Source organism: Dicentrarchus labrax, unplaced genomic scaffold (genome assembly GCF_905237075.1).
Source record: "Dicentrarchus labrax unplaced genomic scaffold, dlabrax2021, whole genome shotgun sequence".
In the NCBI taxonomy this organism is placed as follows: Eukaryota; Metazoa; Chordata; class Actinopteri; family Moronidae; genus Dicentrarchus; species Dicentrarchus labrax.
Genome location: NW_026136719.1, coordinates 19,699,034 through 19,719,757, shown reverse-complemented (window position 1 = coordinate 19,719,757; position 20,724 = coordinate 19,699,034). Strand labels below are relative to the sequence as shown.

The window sequence follows — 20,724 nt, the reverse complement described above, 5'->3', positions numbered from 1 at the left end:
CATAAAAACTAGATTAAATAGTTGCTTCATCTAAAAGCGAAGATTCAAATAACAACCACAGTGGCCAAAGAGTTAAGAGTCTGTGCCCAGCTGACAGTCAGCTGATGGCCTTTGACAGTTTCGAAAAGTTTTGTTTCTGTGGGCTACTAATATGTTAATTAGCTCTCGGAGTGTGCGACCCTATTGGCTCTTCGTCCGAGTCAATTTCCCATTTCCAGCCTGACGTCAGGGCAGCTACAATGCTCTTAAACTCATCTGCTGTGTGATCCCTCTAAAAAATCGCCCCACCAGTCAGCGGCTTATAACGTGCGTGGCTACATTCACTCCCTTTACTTTCGGCTTTTCTCCCTCTCCGCTTGCGCAATGTATTCATGAGGAAACCGTAAAGTGTTAAATGTTTGAAATACAAAACCGCCGAATTTCACATGCTGAAAAAGGACTCCGCTACTCGTGCGCGCGGCACTGGTGTGTCTGTGCAATAGACTCTGCAAAGAAAAACTACTCTCACACGCCTGCAAGTCCGTGGCTGCAAAAAAGGACGCTGAAAACCTCATTTTTCAGTTTCAAGACAAACGTTTAAAAATCAAAACTGGCTCACGTTTTTCCCAACCAACCCAGTTTGACAGCTGCGCTTCACCCCGTTTGGAGGACTGTCAGCAGCAAGAGGATGGCATCAGAGCTGGCAATGAGCAACTCCGACCTGCCCACCAGTCCCCTGGCCATGGAATATGTTAATGACTTCGATCTGATGAAGTTTGAAGTGAAAAAGGAGCCGGTGGAGCCCGATCGCAACATCAGCCAGTGCAGTCGCCTTATCGCCGGGGGATCCTTGTCTTCCACCCCGATGAGCACGCCGTGCAGCTCGGTGCCCCCTTCCCCAAGCTTCTCGGCACCCAGTCCGGGCTCGGGGAGCGAGCAGAAGACACACATAGAGGATTTCTACTGGATGTCCGGTTATCAACAGCAGTTGAATCCAGAGGCGTTGGGCTTCAGCCCCGAAGACGCAGTCGAGGCGCTGATCAACAGCAGTCACCAGCTCCAGTCCTTCGATGGCTATGCCAGGGGCCAGCAGTTTGCTGGCGCAGCCGGAGCAGGAGGCACCATGGCCGGGGAGGAGATGGGGTCCGCCGCGGCGGTGGTGTCGGCAGTTATCGCTGCGGCAGCCGCTCAGAACGGAGGGCAGCACCACCACCACCACCATCACCACCACAGCAGCAGCCACCACCAGGCACCCGGCGTCCAGTCCAACGGCACTTCTGGTTCAATTCACCCACACATGCGCTTGGAGGATCGGTTTTCGGACGACCAGCTGGTCAGCATGTCAGTGCGGGAGCTCAACCGGCAGCTACGGGGGGTCAGCAAGGAAGAAGTGATCCGATTGAAACAGAAGAGGAGGACCCTAAAGAACAGAGGCTACGCTCAGTCCTGCCGGTACAAGCGGGTCCAGCAGCGGCACGTCCTGGAGGGAGAGAAGACGCAACTTATGCAGCAGGTCGATCACCTAAAGCAGGAGATCTCCAGGCTGGTCCGGGAGAGGGACGCGTACAAAGAAAAGTATGAGAAGCTCATCAGCAACGGCTTCAGAGAAAATGGATCGAGCAGCGACAACAACCCTTCATCCCCGGAGTTTTTCATGTGAGTGTCGACATTATCGTGAAAAAAAAAAAAGAATATCAGATGAGTTACTCACCCCCGCTTACAAAAGTTTTCATTATGAAACATTTTTTTTGTTCATTTGGCGCAAAGCCTACTAGACCAAGAACTAATTTGTCAACTTTTTGATTTTTTTGATTTTATATTTTTTTTTAAAACAAAACGTTTGCTCAAGTCTGCGACTGTTTTTAGATTTTGAGGGCTTTGTCATCCGTGTTTTTAATTTTGGAAAGGCATTCAAAAAAAAAAACTTTCATCCACTTTTTGCTATCATACTCAGTATATTATGCATAGCCTGTTTGTCAAGATTTTTTTCATCGTTGTTCATTAGATTTGCAGTGTTTGAGTAAAATATGATTTTTGAGAGTTGATCCAACTTTATGCCGCAGTATACGAAGTGTGCATGCAAGCACTGAGTATATTCCTCGGAAGTTCATCAACTTGCCCTTTTTTCATCATTTTACTTGTAATTCAGTGTACAGATTCATATTTAAACCTGCATCCATCGACAATGTTTTTTTTTTTTTTTTGTCTTTTTTTACCTTTTCTTTTTTTTTGTCTGCCGAACATGGAGGATTGCGAGCCTGCCGTTTGACGCCACCTCATCTCATGCGTTTGCTTGTTATTGTGTTGAGCAACAAAAGACTATATCCATTACAAACTTTTCATGTTTTTAAAAAAAGATGTGTTATTGAACTGCCCTGCATGCTGGACATGTACGGTTTTTTTGGGGGTTTTTTTCTCCTTTCTGTGCTTGAAGATGTCCCTTTTGTCGGATGACTCCAGCATGGCATTCATACTTCATTTATGGCCTCCTCACTTTTTTGGGACAGCAACAAAAAAGTGACAGGACTTCCCCACCCCTTGTAATCTAAGTGCATTTCAGCTGTGTTGAAGTGCACCACCATCGGCTGTCATTAGGCTGCAGCGAATGCGCTATGCATTCCTGGTGGAAGTTGATCGGCGGGGATCCTGGTGAGAGGGGGGAAAAAGAAAAGACTTCACTATTAAGATCACCAATCCCTTCCCTGGAAGTTTAGTCTGTTGCTTAAAGCCTATATTGTTATTTAAAGATATTCCATTCTGCATTTGACGACATTGAGTAATTTTTAAAGCGTAATTTAAGTAGCCTACAAAGTTTTATAATGCAAGTTGCAAGAGATAACGTGCTACAGGTTGAAGCATATAGATTACTGGGATAATGAATAAGAATACTGCTGCACAAAAGTATTTTTTAACATCGGTTTAGAGGAATTGGCACGGCTCCAATTTATACAATGAGCAGTATTGTGCAGTGCATAAACAGCGCTTTTGCAGCATGTGCTTCAAACTGAAGTGTTAAGGGCTCCATTGGTCTCCGCCACACATTTCATTATTGCATTTCAGATGAAAAATAAAACTAAAGTATTGTTGGAGAATATCACTCTCACAGGCGAAGTCAAAGTCAAATGCCAGACTTTTGGAAAATGTGTGTCTTCAACCAACTGACTTGTTTTGGACTTAAATGCACTAAAAGGTCAATCATGTGGAAGTTAAAAGAAAAAGTATTCTCCACATCTCAAGAAGACGAAGTTTGACTTTCTGTTACGACCCAATCGTAACATTTTGATACTTTATTATCAGTTCAGGAGAGACTGTTGTTTTGTCTTAAACGAACTCAATATTTGCAAAGCAATAACAATTATTATAATCAATAATGTCTGGACATTGTTAGATTGTCAGGGATTGACACCCTGCTTGTACAAAATGAGGGAGTACCATTCGCCAATACATCTTGAAAATATGTTAATTAATCTTTCATCTTATATATAGTATATATATATTTTGCTGTGCAAAATTATTTCACTCACTAACCATATGTGATGTTCATATGTGCTCGTTTTTTCATTTCATATAATTAAATGATATGCAATAAATGTATGTAATTGTCCTCAATAAGTTTCTCACTTTTCTTTTCTTTTGACTTGTCCTGATATTTTTTTGCTTTTGGGATAGAAACATAATGAAAGCATAGAATCAGAACATGATGGAGATCACTGCACTACATTTTAACACAGTTTATATTTGCTGTTGTCGCCCTTTTTAATGTGTTTTCTTCCAACGCTAATTTAAGAGGGGGCCACCCTGAACGAATCAGAAGCCTTATCATTTACGAGTCAAATTTACTCAAACCGATGAAGCAAAAACTAGAAAGCTATTCAACTTTAGACGCTTTTTCCATTCTGACGCTTACAGTGCTGCAGTTCACAATGTGGAGATAGAAGTCCGGTGTTACAGATAAGTTGATGATACCACAAACAAACAAAACAGATAAAGACATGCAGTGTCCTACATTTGAATGTCATTTTGTTCTCAGAAGCTATTGTCTGATACAGGTTTCACATTTCTTCTCCGAAAAATCACCAAATTAACTGTGAATGAGAAATCCTTCTCACAATGATCCCAAAACGGAGATTTAAACTGAAATCATATTTTCTGCCATTTTTGTTTCCACTCCATTTCCTGAATCCCCCTTTCACAATCAAATGATTATAATATTATCAAGATTGTTTTTACATATTATATTTGAAAAATATCATTAATAACATTCTCATTTGTGATTATGGATTGGTTATTATTTATATATTATAATTACATCCTGTTAATCTTGTTGTAAAATGTGACCTGTGATTAGTGTGTGGGTGTGTGAGTCTTTCTCTCGCTCTCTCTCTCTCTCTTTCTGTGCCTGTGTTCTTGTGTGTATGGGTGTGTGCATGTCTGTTAACTCAAGTATGTGAGAATAATACCCATGTGTGTTTCCTTGAATCACAGTTCGTAAGGATGACTATCTCCATTTGAATTTCTTCTGACTGCATGCTCTATATTTGCACCCTCCATTTGCCCCTTTTCATATTTCTTGCTCCTTGACGTCTGTATGTGCAGTGTGTCCACTGTCTGTGTTTTTCTGACACTGTGTGCGTTTTTCTGACACTGTGTGCTCACTGTCATTGGCCTGTCATCATCTGGCTTTTCCCCGTTTCACCCCACATTATCCTGTTTGCCAAAGGGCCTGGAGGTTAGCCTGGTACAGATATGCTCTCAGGGAGGAGGTGCGGTGAGGGCACAGTCATGTCAGGCATGTGAGGGGGCGCTGGAAAAGGTGCCAATGTAAGTCAGCCGCTGCGGTGGGCAGCAGAGGCTCGGCGCTGCTGTACCCAATCTTGCATTTCAGTTGGTGTTTAGACATCTCCGACTTCTTTCAACAGAATCTTTGAAAACTGAAAAGGCCACTTTTCTGAAACACAAGAGGAAAACTTCTTTTGCAAGTTCTGGGACAAGGAATAGCCTTGTGGGCATCTTGTTTCACTGTTCCAGAACAATTTGTTTGTTGAAACAGGAAGACCAATGTGCCAAAATATACTTTGAAGAAACACTAAGGTTTCTAAGGACAGATCCAGTCTGGGTTTGTCAGCTTTTTGTAGCTCAGTCCCACTTTGTAGCACAAAGGGCACCATTCATAAAAATTATCCACACTGTTAGTGTGTTAACAAAGTGATCAATTGTTATTCTATACTACGAACAGCTTTGCAGTTATAAATCCCATACCTTACTAAATTTACAAAAAAATGCATCTTCTGCACCATCTGCCAGTGACGATGTGCTACACAGCTTGTCAAAAAAACAAAACAAAAAACGAAACAGTTTTTAACCTCACACTTGTATCCCACTCTGTTGTGTGTGATTTCCTCTGAGGTGCTTGCTGCTGCTGTGGTGGCTGATTTGCCCAGAGTGAGTGGAGAGACTGAGACAATAGTCGGGCTTGGGCTGAATTAAATGATTTTGCTGATGATTAATAGTGGTGTGGGCCACTGGCTCCTGCGATGTAGAGATGATAAATCGTGAGTGCAGCTCCGTGCAGCTGTGCCAGTGTTGGGTCTTAGCATGCACACACCACGCAATTTACAGCCAAGCCGCTCTCCTTCTTCCTCAATTTATCTAATTACATCTATTTGATCTAAGCAGTAGCGCTGCTATATTTTGATATTTCATATTAGCCACAACAATGTATTGAATGACTCCAGGGTGGATAATTGTTTGCTTTTCCCCCTCTTTAAGGAACATGGTTCTGTACTTGCCATTTAAATAAGAAAACATTTTTTTCTTTATTTAGGAGCTAGGATTTGCTTCTCTACAGGCCGTGCATTGGTGTGGTGGGTTTTTTTGATGTGTTTAGAGTGGCATGTAAAAAATGAAAATGTGGTTTCTGTTTAAGGCTGCCTTGTTAGACTCTTTAGCTTGTTTATTTTGATTGTTTCCTTATTGGGATAGATCAGTTAGACCTCTAATGTCCATGCTCTAGAAATGAAAACGCACACACCAGCCTATGCGCACCAGCACAAACACAAATGCACAAACAATAAACGGCCCTGCATAGATTTGCCCCAGCCTTTTATTTCACAGCATGATATTCCTTGTGTTTCTCTGTGTTCTGACATTTATATGACTCAAATACTTCGGTCTCCAAGCTAAATGACATTTGCGTGAAGACAGATCTGATTTGCAAAATATGTTTCCTGTTATATCTGTGGCACCAGTGCACAATGGTTATGTAAGTGATAAATCTATCGATTTTCCAATGATGCACTCATATGGAACGTTGGCGCTATGCAGGCTGACAGCATAAGATGCAGCACGATGTTCACTCAAGTAGCAGCGCGCCAGTTGACAGGCCCAAAAATAAGTGCTGGTTGGGGGTCTGTATTCTTACAGGCTTTAGATGGTGCCAGAGGAAGAGCTGGAGAGGATTTGTTGTTTTGTTGTTTGTGTGTGATTCTGCATCTCTTCAGTCACGTTGGCCTGTGTACGAGGTCGAGGCCTGTGTGGACAATGCGTGTGCTCATACGTGTAAATGTAAATGCGCGGGTATGTGTCTGTGCATGCGTTTCTGTGTGTGTGTGTGTGTGTGTGTGTGTGTGTGTGTGTGTGTGTGTGTGTGTGTGTGTTTGTGTCTTTCTCTTGTCGGCTTTTGGAGAAGGATGAGCAGAGGTCAAAAGTTACAGTGCACAAGGCTGCTCTCAAAGTCATTAGAGTAATCCCTGCCCTGGGGAGCTCGTGCTCATTTCCGCTGCCCAGAACCCACTGAATAAAATGTACATGCATATCCGACATGGTACAGTACACAGTAAATTCAAGACAACTCACTGCCATTTTCTTATATTCATTTCCTGCATTTCATCACTGTTTTAGAGTATGTTTCTCAGGATTTGAAAACAATCAAATTACTTTATTGAAAAACAACTTTCAGTCGAAATGTTTCTTGTTTTTTGTGCATGTGTAAGAACTATATTATTAGGTATTGAGTTACCTAAAAATGTGTACTTGTCAGATGTCTGGTAGGTTTTGTTTCATGCTGCCTAATATTTTTAGTTTTTCATCATATGTTACTGGACAGAAAAAAGCCACTGAGTCACTGTCAAGTGGAAATAAGGATGATTTAAATAAGGCAGTCTCTGTACTTAACTACTTTGGTATAGTGTTCATGACATTCATGACGATCACAGACAGCAACTCATTTTATTCTCACACCCACACATCATTCAATAACCTATGGTACTTAAGCAAAATGAATTGTTCCTCCTATGTGATATCCACTGAGTCAGAATGGGTGTGCTAAACTTAGTCAGGAGTTTACACTTTAATTAAGGTTAAAAAACAAATGAAAAATACCAAGCTTTTTGAGGGTGTTGTTTGTCCTCTCTCGTAGTGCGACAAATTCAAAATAATTGTTCTTCTACTTAAAAAAAGAAGTTGGCAAAGAAATAAGGTTTCATGATGTCATTTTAAACATCTGAAAGATTTAAGTTTTAGTATAACTTTGCAATTATGAGGGTAGTGTGCATTTATGATGAAACGAAAACCTTTGCATAATTTTTGCTTTTCTTTCTTCTTTTCTTTCTATCATTTTAATGGTTGCTGGGGTTGAAGGTGAAGCCTCTCCAAACATACATACACTGGTCATATTACTGGACATATTGCAAGCACATCGCAGGGCCACTGTTGCTACTTAAATAAAAACACACTGAAATAATCAAGTAATGAATTTCAGTGTATGTATTTCATAAAGTTAGGATTTAACTTATGAGTCTGGTTTTGAGTCAAGCCATGCAGATAGAGGATACTGGATGTCCAGGGAGTTAACAGTAACAGTAGTCAGGTGTCTCAGCACAACCAGGTGGCAGCCACATCTGCAAATCTGTCCAGATTTATAGCAGATAGAGAGGGGAAAAAATCATCTCACTTTACAGTGTATTCGAGAGGTACAGTACAGAAATACTCACTCTTTTAGAATTAAAGACATCAGGGATCAATTAAAATGCTTATTTTATCACAGTCCGTTTTGCTCTTTCTATACATTTGTTTCTTTCTTTGTGGAAGAAAGTCCCAGCATGCTTCAAATAGACATTAAGCGGATACGTATGGTGTCATTAGAGAGTTGTCCTTGAAAGACTGGCTGCAGGTTATGTTGGTAATGAGGTGGTCGGGTCTTGCTGGGGTAATTTTATATGTCTGTAAATGGACCCAAACCAAGAGCCTGTGACTTAAATAAATGCAACACCATCTCTCAGCAATCCCATTGCACAAAAGGTGACAGAAAAAAAAATTTAAGTGGTATTAAAGTGGCATACGGTTTTAACATTTCTACAGATAAAAAACCTAGGCCTATAGACCAAAATCTATAAATGTAAGGTTTTATTGGCATTTTAAGTTAATTTTAAAGCATGTTTTTTTTATTGAATGTAGAGCTGCAGCAGAGCAATGCACATGAGAAACACATCCACTGACGATTCAGTCATTTACAGAGAAGAACAATGATCAATATTCAGCAAAGTTGTTGCATATGGAGAGTATTTTTTCCTTGCGTTTCTCTCCTTAGCACTTACAGTGTACTCAACTGTATATCGATACAGTAGAGAATGACAACAACGCCCGGAGACATAAAGCATACCGTACAACATAAGACATTTGTAACTGTTGATATGTACCAACATGTCCACTATAATATTGATTCCACTCTTTAGTATTTCTTAATGTAGAGGTCTTTCGGTTTTTTCAACAGAAGTTCTTGCAGTTTACAGTTTGTGATTTAGAGGCAAAGGCAATTTTCTTCTGCAGGGGCACTAATATCATCATGCTGCATCACCGCTGTTTTCCTACAGATTCTATATACTCTGGAGAACTGAGTTATGTGGCATTTATTTGAAAATCCAATGATTTAAAATTTCCTTCACTGCAGTGTATGTGCAAAGTGTTTCCACAACTGTCATTTTTCCACAGCGTTTTAAAAGGGCCGTGCCTGGCATCAGTGTACAGGCAGCTAAGAGCTAAGCTAATGTTTTCACTAGCTTAGCTCTTAGTAGCAACATTTATTGGGAATATGAATAACTCTATTTGGACCAGCCTGGAGTAACATGCTTACTTGTGTGTGTTTTTGAGGGGGGTGCTATCATGGTTTATCATGAAGTAGAAGGGAAGGCAGATATTACCATCCTTCACTGTTTTATTTGTCTGTATGATTAACCCTTTTAGAACAATTAATTTTGTAATTTAATGAAACGAGCAGAAGTAAAGGCCTTGACAAAAAACTATTTAGCCTTTTCTGTGCGACAGCACATTGTATGCTTAGATATTTTAGTTTTGTCTCTTGTGGTTAACAGTGTTTTGATGCATGGGTTCTGCCTGTGGAATCTATTTGCATGCAAATTTTTACATTTCCCTCCGCATCAAACGCTTACTATGATACATGTACTGTGTTTTCATCAGACAGACAAGGTGAGAGTGAATCTCGCTCAGAATGGATCTACTTGTTTCTTTGTGATTGTTTGTGCGTGTCTGTATGCATGTGTGTCTGACAGGGTAGCAGAAAGTGACACACACGGTAGAAGAAACAGAGGAGGTAGAGAAGACGTCATGTGTATTTGTCTTGATATTCATTTATCTATTCTTATATGTTTTCCAATCTTATCTGCTCCTTTAGGTCATCGAGAAAATTCCTCCATCTGTGATTTCAAGCCCCATTCCTCCGTGCCCTTGGCTCTCTGAGGTAAAACACTTTGTAATTGATCTCTGTCAGCTTTTTTGCTTTTGTTTCTCCTGTGATTTTGACTTCACGATACAGTGAGTGAAGTTCGATTTCACACATTTCGAAGTCCATGAAATACTAGCCCTTTTAAAAAATTATCACAGCTATACAAATGATATAAAAAAATGTTGTAACACACAGTATTACTACTTGTCATGTTGTTTCTATTTTATTATATGCCTACACAATGAAATACATATTAATTATTCATTAATATTAGACTATCATATTAAATAGTGAGTGGATACAATCACCACATATAGTATTGGGTGTTTTATAGCATATTGCAGGTGTCTGTAAGGCTTCCACAATCGAAACATAATGTACCATGGTTTGTCAATACCTATTCATATGCTAAAGAGCACACCGCTTCTTTATGTTGACAGTATCTCTCTCGATCACATCTTTCTCCTTCTCCCTAATGCCATAACTTTGCCGAGCACTGAACACATTTCCCAACCTCATTTAAATCCACGTAGAAGAAGAAAAACCCAGATATGACGTTTTCAGTCGTCCTGGATCAACAGCACAACCAGCAGATTATAGCCACTCATTCAAATGTAAATTACATGTTCAGACTTTGTGTGAAAAAAGGCAGAGAGAAAAAGGCAGAAAGTCTCGGACACCAGGACAGAGGCAGAGTGAAGAATAAGCTTCTAGTCCTTAAATCAATTCAAAGAGATACTGAGGAACCTGGGCAAATGTATATTGCAAACCCAATTGTTCCTGTAATGGTTTCACTGATTGTTCCATAGCGAACCCCTGTGATGTGCTTGGTAATGACACAAAGATGAGAAAAGGCTTGAGCTTGCATTCATGACTTCCCACCTTGATGAAGTCGATTGTGCATGCGTCTGTTTGGTTGTACATGTATTTGTATGCCATGTTATTTACTTGATTATGTCTAAGTGGGGCGTGGGATCAGTAGCTGGCCTTTCTCCAGCTCTACTTAACTTCAGGAGGGGAAGCAGGACAAAAGCCATCAAAGAAGACAAGGACAAATCATCTTTAGATGAAGTGTTTTAAGTGCTCTGATTCTCCTCCCACGTCATCACTGTGAATTAGGTGCCCTCTGCTCACTGCTACGGGGTGGGGAATATAAACAATGCCAAGGGAACGGATGTTAAACGAATGAAAGTGGAAAACCATGAGGGTGTCTATCTTAGTCAGCCTCGTAAATCTCAGTTCCCTTGCCATGCCGTTGCGCTATACTGATGTTGCGCTCTGACAACCTGCCAGCCAAGCTTAGAGGGGCTGTGTGCAGTGTGGTCTGGTCGATCCTGTTCTTAGCGGTTTCAACTATGGCAGACGTTGCAGGCAGAGCCATGTCTTTGTTTTATGCAAATCCATGCATATGAGGAGGGGGGGAGGGCGATGAGCAGTCTGGCCACGTAGCTCCAGGAGGACAGGCTGAGTGATGGAGACGGAGAGCCAGGTCTCGGTGTCCTTGCCTGGGGAAAGAGTGTCCTGACTCCGGCCAGGACTGCCTTAACACCAGGACAATGTGTCACTGCGCCTCTACCCCACCAATGCGAGAGAGAAAGATATTTCTAGGCACAAATGTATTTACACTATGAGATGTTGAGTTGGCGAGGAGATAAAGAGAGGTTAACGCTGGGATGAGACTGCCAGTGTGTCTCACCTGCGACTGGTGTGTGTGTGTGTGTGTGTGTGTGCGTGTTATGAAGACAGGCACACCTCAGGGGTACGCCATGCAAAGACACACTGGAGTTCAGAGCCCAGCAGGGAGTTGAAGGACCCAGAATATGCTGACAAAGATTAAACACCAGGTGTGTGCATATGTACTGTAAGTCTGTGAAAGAGGCTGTGAGAAAGAGAGCTGAGTGCAAATATAGATTGGGGAAGCAGGCTAGTGTGTGTGTGTTTGTGTGTGTGTGTGTGTGTGTGTGTGTGTGTGTGTGTGTGTGTGTGTGTGTGTGTGTGTGTGTGTGATCACATAAGCATACTGTAACAGGTAGGCAAGGCCACCAACTGTGTGGCCGTTGTATGGTGGTTTTGTGTGAAATCTGCTGAAAAGTGTCACCCACACACCACATCTATTCACAAGGATCCACTTCCCATCTTCACAAGTGTCTTCTGCTTCCTTATATCAGTGTGGTTTATGTGTCTAGGAAATTACACTATTACATTGTTAATATTTTAAATTTGTTTTATCTAAAAAAAAATGGTGTTGTACACCCATCCTCTCTCGCTCAACCCTTCTCAGAGCTGCGTGCTAACAGTAACAGTTTGTCGGTGGCTCTGCTATCACAGAGAGCTCTATTTCTGGGTGCCAGGATGTTGGTCTCAGTCATCGAGGGCAGATGAAATCGATCCAGATTGACCTGTCATGTGGAGGAGAAAATGAATGAGACAGAGGAGGGATGCAGAGGCCATAGAGAGAGGGGGCAGAGCAGAAGTACAAAAACAACCTTCTGCTCCATATGGGTCAAAAGTCGAGGGATGATTTATTCAAGACTGGGTGTTATCCCCTGCTCCCTCCTTTCCGTTCCACCTGCCTCTCGGAAAGGAGTGAGAAACTGGAGACTGCTCAGGAGGAGCTGACTATATTTAGCCTTAGTGACCATAGACACTGCGGTCTAACTTTAAAGTTAAAAATATAGATATCCATGTACAGTGAGATGGGCACAGTTTGCGTCACTACAGGGCACCAAGCACAAGTTTGTCAGCTTGAAATGACTCAGACTGAGGAAGGAGTGCAAAGCAGCTTGTAGCTTTCACTGGGCGCTCTTTCAGCAAAAGATTGTGTATACTTAATCACATTCACTGGAGTTATTCTACATTTATCCTGCATCAGTACTACAGAGGATTCAATGTATATGTGTAAGCATAAACATGACACAAGAAGAAAAAAAATGGTACTCCTGATTGTGAGAATGATACTTTCCTAGCAAAGAGAGAGAGGAAGAAAGAAAGAAAGAAAGAAAGAAAGAAAGAAATAAAGAAAGAAAGAAAGAGATTTATGACTGCATTTGTCTGTGAAGTGGTACTAGATTTAGCCCAGTGTGTTTGGGCAGAGCTCCACTTTGCTAATTATTTTCCTGTGGCAGAGTTCTCAGCATGGCGCTCCTCTCTCGCTCTGAGAAGAGAGGCTCAGCGGTAAGTGCTTAGTCAGCCGTACTCTGGGTGTGAGAGATACTGTTGGGTCTCTGGTGGACTGTCGGGGAGGGAGAGCAGCATGGGACCAAGCCATCGTAAGGGCGAAGGCTTGGAGGGGAGAGGGGAGGCCAATCATCACCCATCAGTGAAAGGAAGGGGAGTAAAATACTACTGTTGTGAACAAGAGCTGTGTTTTGTAATTGCCTCGGTCCTCATCGCCATGAGGCAACATCGCTGTTTGAGGCGACTTTTTGTGGAGACCGGATGTCACTTGGCCTGAAGAGCCCAGTCATTGTGGACATAGCTGTTATAAGAGTCTATAGCCGCAGCCACTCATTAGCAATTAGCAAAGGCATGGGTATAAAAACTTATTCACATCATCTTTAGTTTCTATACTGCCTTGATCTCAGTGCCAATCCCTCAGTCATTCAGTCCAGAAGAAGCTGTCTGCGTTCTCTGTTTCTCTCCTCCCTCTCTATTTATACTCCAATGTCAAACTTGTCTTTCTTTCTATCTCTACCCCTCTTTTTAGAGTGACACACAGCTCCTCCTCTTCTGTCTGCCCTGCTATCCTCCAAATGACTCTCCTCCTCCTCCCAAACAAACTTAGCTTCCTTCCCCTCGCCTCTGTTCCCAACGTCACTTTCTCTCCCTCCGTCCTCCCCCTCTGCCTCACACTGCACCTGCTTCCCTCCTGCTCTCCGCTCCCTCTCCAAACGTCACTTTTCCCCTCCCCTCCACTCCTCCACTCCTATTCTCCCCCTCGTTAGCTTGATGAATGGCTTCACTGCGGGGAAAGTGCTGATTTTCATCCCTCTGTCTGATTTCTGCTGGCTGTTATTAATTTCAAACACTCAGAGAAAAGCAAGTGAGTCAATAAATAAGGAAATGAACACACTTCATCCTGCCATACAGCGGCTCTCACAGTCATTCACCCAGGATGCAGGTCCTCTGTGGAGGCCAGGCCTGCATTTATACTGATAGAGTTCACCCCCCCTCTTAGATCATGGAACGTTTCAGTATTTTTTTTTTTTTTTTTAAAGCAAGAATAAAAGTCTTCCAGTACCATTGTACCCTATCAAATGTTTCTGGAGTATTGTCAGTATCTCGCTTCACTCAGACAAAAAGGACCAGAGGGAGACAGGGTGGCACAAAGTAAATAGCTCTGAAGAGACCCGCAGTGTCCTCTCTCATCTTTCATCTTTCATACTAGTGCACCATTTAAGAAATGTATACAGAGAGAGTGACAATGGGAAGAGAGATAGGGGAAGATGCAGGGTGAAAGAGAGGCAATGAGAAGCAGCAGCCTAACAGAGTTATTGCTGCACATTAAACACTCGCTGTCCACACAGTGTGGCTGGGGCTCTATGTCTAAGTGCACATTACTTACATTCCAAGCTTAATGCATTGTGCTTGCGCGTTAACATCAAAAGCAAATAGCCTCTGAGACAATATGATTCTCTCGCTTTCTTGCTGTCAGACAGAAACGCTTGCACCAAAAGTTGTTATTCTCTATATTATGTATTTAATTAAAATGAGTAAGGGTATTTAATCAAAACAGAATCAACCATAATGCATGCACAGACACAGAAATTAAAGCCCAAGATATCATCACGCTGTTTACAAAGTGTTAAGACAAACTGGTGGAGTGTCCTATTAATACATGTCTGACACATACACATGTCCTCGGTTGTGTGGGCTGTGCTCTGCAGCGACATGGCTTATGTTTCCCTTGGCTTGGACAATTAAAACAATATTTGCTATCATCCTAATAAATATACAGATTTTATTAAGGCCAACACTAAGGTCAGTTTATTGATTTCAGCTTTGTGGGACTGTCCTACTGAATCACATCATGAATATGCTTCTGTAAAACAGTTATGGTATAAGAAATTAAATGTAGGTGATTTGCAGTCTGTTGCTCCTCACACTGGATGAAGTGTGCAAGGAAAAGCATTACCCTTTGACCTTTACATTTAAAAATGTCCGGATCTTTGGTTTATGCAGACAAGAAGGAAAGACATAAAAATGTGAAGGACCCAAGATGAAGTTTGTTTAATTGTATTTTTTAAACCGACTTCAGTACTGCACTTTACTTTATTTCAGTATCTCTAAGTATTATATGTGCAAAGTGTTGTGGTTTGACAAATTTGGCAGGTAATGGATTCGCAGAGTGTCTGCTGCAGCCTACATAGACTGTGATAATAAATATTGATAGGGAAGAAAGATAAAAACAAAGTTTTAGTTTTAGTTAGCTGTAAAGTTTTTTCGTTTTTATTCTCCTTATTTTTCCCTTTTCCAGACCTTATGAAAGAAAATGTGTCCAGTTACAAAGAAAACTGAAAATCCAACACGGATGCCAAAATGCCCACTGCTGAAAATATCAAATAGAGTTTCTGTCATTTCTCATTTAATCTATAGATAAATAAAATATTCTGAAAGCTAAATTTCAAGACATCCAGACTTTTGCTTTATGGAGTGGGTGAGGAGAGGAGAGGAGAGGAGAGGAGAGGAGAGGAGAGAAGCCTGTATTAGTAGTAGCTGCAGGGGTAGTGGAGCCTGTATGTCTGCTTCATGGCTCTGTGAGCGCAGACATAACTATTGTGTTTACAAGGCTGAGTTGCTCTTACTGTTAAATTATTGGGGTGGGGGTGCGTTAAAGGAGGAGGAACAGAGGGATGGGGATGGGGGGGGAGTAAATATTTGTCCCTCCCTCTCATAGTTTTGGCTAACCAGGCTGAGGAATGCTCTTTGCTCATTTTATAATTACAGAGTTTGGGTAGTGTCACCCTTGGAGAGTACATGGCCTCGGAGACCTGGCAGAGGAGGGCTTACTGCAAACACAGTGTAGTGACTGGGCCTTAAAGTGTGGAGGCGGAGGAGCGGCACACTTCTGCATGTCACTACTGTACTGAAGAGGCATGTTCAGTTAATGGCCACATGTCGTGAGGTTACTCTCTGAAGTGTCACACAGGCACGCCGGGCCAGACCAAGCTGTGAACTCAGTTGGTCACTTCTCTGTCATCTATTTCTTGGCTTGGGAGGGTGTGTGTGTGTGTGTGACCCCTGGGAAAGAATGTTGTTGTAAAGACAAAAACAGGAATTAAGAAAGACCCACAGTCCTGGTTCGCCTCTTTCTCAGAACTAAGGAAACTGTCTTTTCTTTCCTCTATCCTTCTCACACACACACAGACACACACACACACACACACACACACACACACACACACACACACGCACACACACACACTTGTGCAGCCTATCTATTGAACATACACATCTTCACTGCTTTGCAATAGCTCTTAGGTTTTTCTTCTTCTCTGCGACCTGGCCATTAAAGGAGAGCGATGAGTTCACAGCTGATAGTCTCTGGTTGCGAGGAGCGGAGAGCAGTGTAGGATGACATTATCGGAAGCGGCTGCATATAGATACTAAAAAAAAAAAAAAAGACACAAACAGAAAGAGAATACTATGGCGCACTTCTCTCAGTATAAACTTCTGTCTGCTTGGATTACACTAATGACCCCTGACAAACCATAATAAGACGCATGCATCTCTTTGGACACTAGCCATGACCAAAGGAATGGCTCTGTGTTTACTTTCCAGTTTGACATTCGGCAGTATGAGACTCTTGTTAGCAAAAACTAAAACATCATTAGTTTCCTGTTGTGTCCTTAAACTGATAGGCCACTGTAGGGGGAAAAAAAGGATAAAAGTAAATGCATTCTCAATATACAACCCGTTACGCCACAACTACCATTAGAGAGAGGGATGTGAAAGGAGGGTGATGGAGAGGGACAAAGCTTTCTCTCCGTCCCTGCGGCTGAAGTGGAATAGTTGTGGTGACGGGTTGTGACAGCTGAGGGAGCGAGGGAGCAAGAGGGGAGTATCACTCCAAAATCCCCAGGAAACGGAGAGGAGGGAAGAGTAATTTAGGATGAACCGCCTGCCTGCTGTTTCTGTTGTCTTTCTCACTTTTAGAGACACACACACACATACAGAATCGCATGTCAACAAGTCTCTCTGACACACACTCATGCTACGGGTAATAGATATTTATTGTAGCAATTCTTTTATTAACTCTATAGTCACTACATTATCATAATGATTCAGCCAATGAGTATTAATACTTGGCTCCTTGGCCCAGGTCAAAATTAGACATTCGTCAAACACATATGCCATACCAGAATTAGATGCACGCAGGACGAGCACACCGACTCTCATTTCCTTCCCCCGTCTCTTGATAGTATCCCTAATAGACCTCTCTCCCAGTGGCACACTGCTGTTGCAACATTCACCTACTATTGCTTTAATGAGATGTCTGCGAGGTTGTGTGTGTGTCGGTATGAGTGTGTGTGCATGCGACTGTGTGTGCCTGAGAAAGAAAGATGTTAGCGATCCTTGTGGCCCTGTTTATCTCCACCCTTGTGTTGGAGTAGAGGGAGGTCAGAGGCAGGGCTGCCTGTATCCATCTCCATTCCCACGGCTGCTGTCTCACAGGCACAGTGGTCACAGGAGGATGAAAAGACTATGGATTTTTTCTCCTCCTCCCTACACTCACCAGAGCAGGAAGATTAGACAGAAGATGAGCACAGCCTGGCCCATTCAAAGCAGCTTTAAGCCCAACACTGGAGGCATCTGACCCGAGCTCTCTGGTTCATGGAGCACAAGTGCACACAAGACATGCGTGCCCACACATAGGAATGCACACGCATACACACACACACATACACACACAAATCAACTAAGGCAAGATTTCTTGGTTCACTTTTCTGGTTCAAAGCTTGGTCATGCGGTGCCTGGGTGTTAAACATTGGCCCTCTGACCTCAGTGTATTAACACACACCAATACACAGACGCACATGTAACACTGACAGAAATAAGCACTCACACACACTTACCAGCAGCTCCAGATGGAGGCTGACAGTTGCATGTGTATAAAAAGATATTTTGGAGAAAACGTGATAGAGAATGAGGTGAAACGAGTCAGGAGGGAGGAGAAGGCGAGCTATATGGGGCGGGATAGTGAGAGACAAAGAAATTGATGCAGGCAAAGAGAAACAGGGAGATAAAATTCAAAGCTCCACTGCTCTCACTAGCAATTAAAATCATTTCGGTATAATTTGAGAAAGGCCTGAGCCGTCTTATCAGTTTCCAGATAAGTCTCCTCCTCCTCCTCCTCCTCCCCTTCTCCTCTTCCACAACCAGAATGCATGCAAGGCCCTCATGACTGAAAACTGACACAGCGCACACTGATAGTGACTACCATATGGCCGCCTCCTCTCCACTCAACTCCTTCCTCTTGCGGCTCTCGGTCCTGCACAAACACTCACAGATGCATGCTCTCTCTCACTTTCTCACACACGCACAAACAGGTCAGCCGATAGCCATTACCAAGATTCGGAAAGAGCAGTAGCCACATCTAAAACTGGGCACTGGCTCAACTGTAAGCTGGTCACCTTTCTTGTCTGTTTCCCAATGTATTTTCATAAAAGTACCTGTCTAGTTGTGCATGCATCTAGTTTTCAGTTTTAACATGCCTTTTCTTTTTTTTAATCCTGTACAGTATGTATTTGTTTTTGGGTGTCATCTGTCATCTCTCCATTTCTCACCTCACCTCACCCGAGAAAGTTCGTTAAGTGTTTGGCTTCCTAATTGAAACTAGGGATGGAAATTTTGATTAAAAAAACATGATGAAAAAGAGAGGGGCTGCACACTGGAGAAAGTGTGGGCGAGCAGCAAAGCAAACCGAAACAGTGACTGAAACCCAATTATGTTATGTTAGTTATGTTGTCTCTATTTACGGGGTTACTTGCTTGCTAAAAATAGCAGCCCACCACTCAGGTGGTGGGCATGTATGCAATAACAAACACAGCTAAAATTTCATTGATTGGAGAGAGACAATAGGTGAGGCATCTTGCAAATATTTAAATGTGTTTGATGTGGATGGGACTTGATAATGTCATTAGTGCGCTGCGTGGGAACAGCGAGGGCGGACCTTCTCAAAACAGAGCGGCAACAAGGCACTGTCAAACGTTTATCGTATTACTATTTGGATGGAGCCTACGTCAAACCTAACTTGAGTCAGTCTTGCGCATTAACTCATGTCTCCCCAGACAAGGTAGGTGTTTGGGGAAGCAGTAGTTATAGATTCCAACATTATAGTCATGGTTTAACAGACATTTCAAGTATACCCCTTGAGATACACAAATGTCACTTGAGATAATTGCCCAGTTCCTCATGTACTGTCTATAGTGGAATTGTTGAGGTCAAACTGTTAACACTGTTCCTGGTAGTTGGCGTGATGTGACAACTGACTACAGACTTTCTGCTGCTTTACATAAACAATTGTGGCAGGAAAATGGTCAGTGACAGTTACAGATGTGCGTGTATATGTGTGTGTGTGTGTGTGTGTGTGTGTGTGTGTGTGTGTGTGTGTGTGTGTGTGTGTGTTGGGTGATGACAAAAGGTGCAGGTTGCCTGGTTTCAGAGCATTTTGTGTGTGAACTTGTGGTCCACTACTGTTTTTCACACATGGCTCCAAACTGCCACCATAAGCATGTGTTTGTATTTGTGAAAGAGATTGAGCAAGGATAAGAAAAAAAAGAAAGAGAGAAAATTATATGGAGAACAAGCGCTTTCCAAGACTAATGTGCTTGAATGAGATGACATTTGGTGTGATCAGAAATTTATGGAGTAACTTGCTCTTCTATTTATCTGTGGTGCACATGGAAAGCTTTATTGGGCATGCCTAGTGCGAGGCGGCAAGGTGGCAGCATGTCTGCGTCATTTGGGAGGTTTGCTGGTTGTCACGGACACACAGAGGGCAACGTTCCAGTGAACAGGAGGTGGGTGCAGTGACATAAGCAGGGCACAGTGCCCTTACTGTACACGATACTCTCACAACACATACATATGGAGGGGTCAAGGGCATGCACACACTGACTCAAACATGCGCCTTTTATTTTGATGCTTAAAATAGTCCACAAAAGGATGCTGACCGCCTGTGTAATTATAAGACTATTTATTTTCCATCATAATGTATGTTTTTCTAAGTGAATACATCTTTTTTGCAGTCTGTGAGCAGATACAGTACAACGAGTGCGTCTGGTTCCATACACTTGGCAGAAACCTGCGCACACACTGTGTGAGTGCTGTAAATAGCCAGAGTGTGTTGTGCATCTCTGCTGTGTTTGGACCTATTTTAGAGCTGACACAGGAAACAGGGCCATTCTGACAGCCACCCTGCCAGCCGGTACTGCACACAGCAGCCCCGGAACCTTCTGTCACACACACATACACGCACGTGAATGTGCACACACAGACATGCAGGCATACACACAGACAGACCAGATTTTTCCATGTTAACAACCTACCAGTGCTTCATCCACCTCATAGACTTCCACGAATCATTTAATTTCCTTTTTTAAGTCAACACACTGTCTCTCATCCCTCTGTTCTATTCCAGTTTTCCACAAACTCTGACTGGAAATACCTTTAACAAAAGCCCCCTGTTGTGTCACCTGGCGAGCCCCCCAGCACTCCTCTCCTCCAAATCTTGTCTTTAGTATTGCACATTTCAAACCTCGCAGCGCATGGGGCGATTTCACTTCTAAGCCAACTAGAGAGAATCTAGCTGCTTTGCTGTGTTACATATCCCTGCATAATAAGCAAAATGATAACTCTGGCAGAGGGGAGCTCAATTACCCAAGACACAGGTTTCTGCTTTCAGCTACACGAGACAGCTGGAGACCTGGCGCAGCATGCAGAGTTAATTTAGAGTTAATTCATGTTAGGTTTTTTGTGTTATTCTGGTTTATTGTTTCCATACC

General features: G+C 42.5%; 1 protein-coding gene across 3 annotated transcripts in view; it reads left to right on the top strand.

Annotated features, from left to right (window-relative positions):
• Positions 1–231: 231 nt before the first annotated feature.
• mafa (v-maf avian musculoaponeurotic fibrosarcoma oncogene homolog a (paralog a)) overlaps positions 232–20,724 on the top strand; it is a 79,401-nt gene continuing 58,908 nt past the window's right edge. For all 3 annotated transcript variants that reach the window (XR_007881063.1, XM_051380529.1, XM_051380530.1), the window contains exons 1-2: positions 232–1,635; positions 9,668–9,733. Coding sequence is in view for 2 of the 3 variants with exons in the window: in XM_051380529.1 (XP_051236489.1) it covers positions 668–1,635; positions 9,668–9,695 (996 nt within the window). In the remaining variant the exon portion in view is untranslated. The remainder of the gene's footprint in view (positions 1,636–9,667; positions 9,734–20,724) is intronic.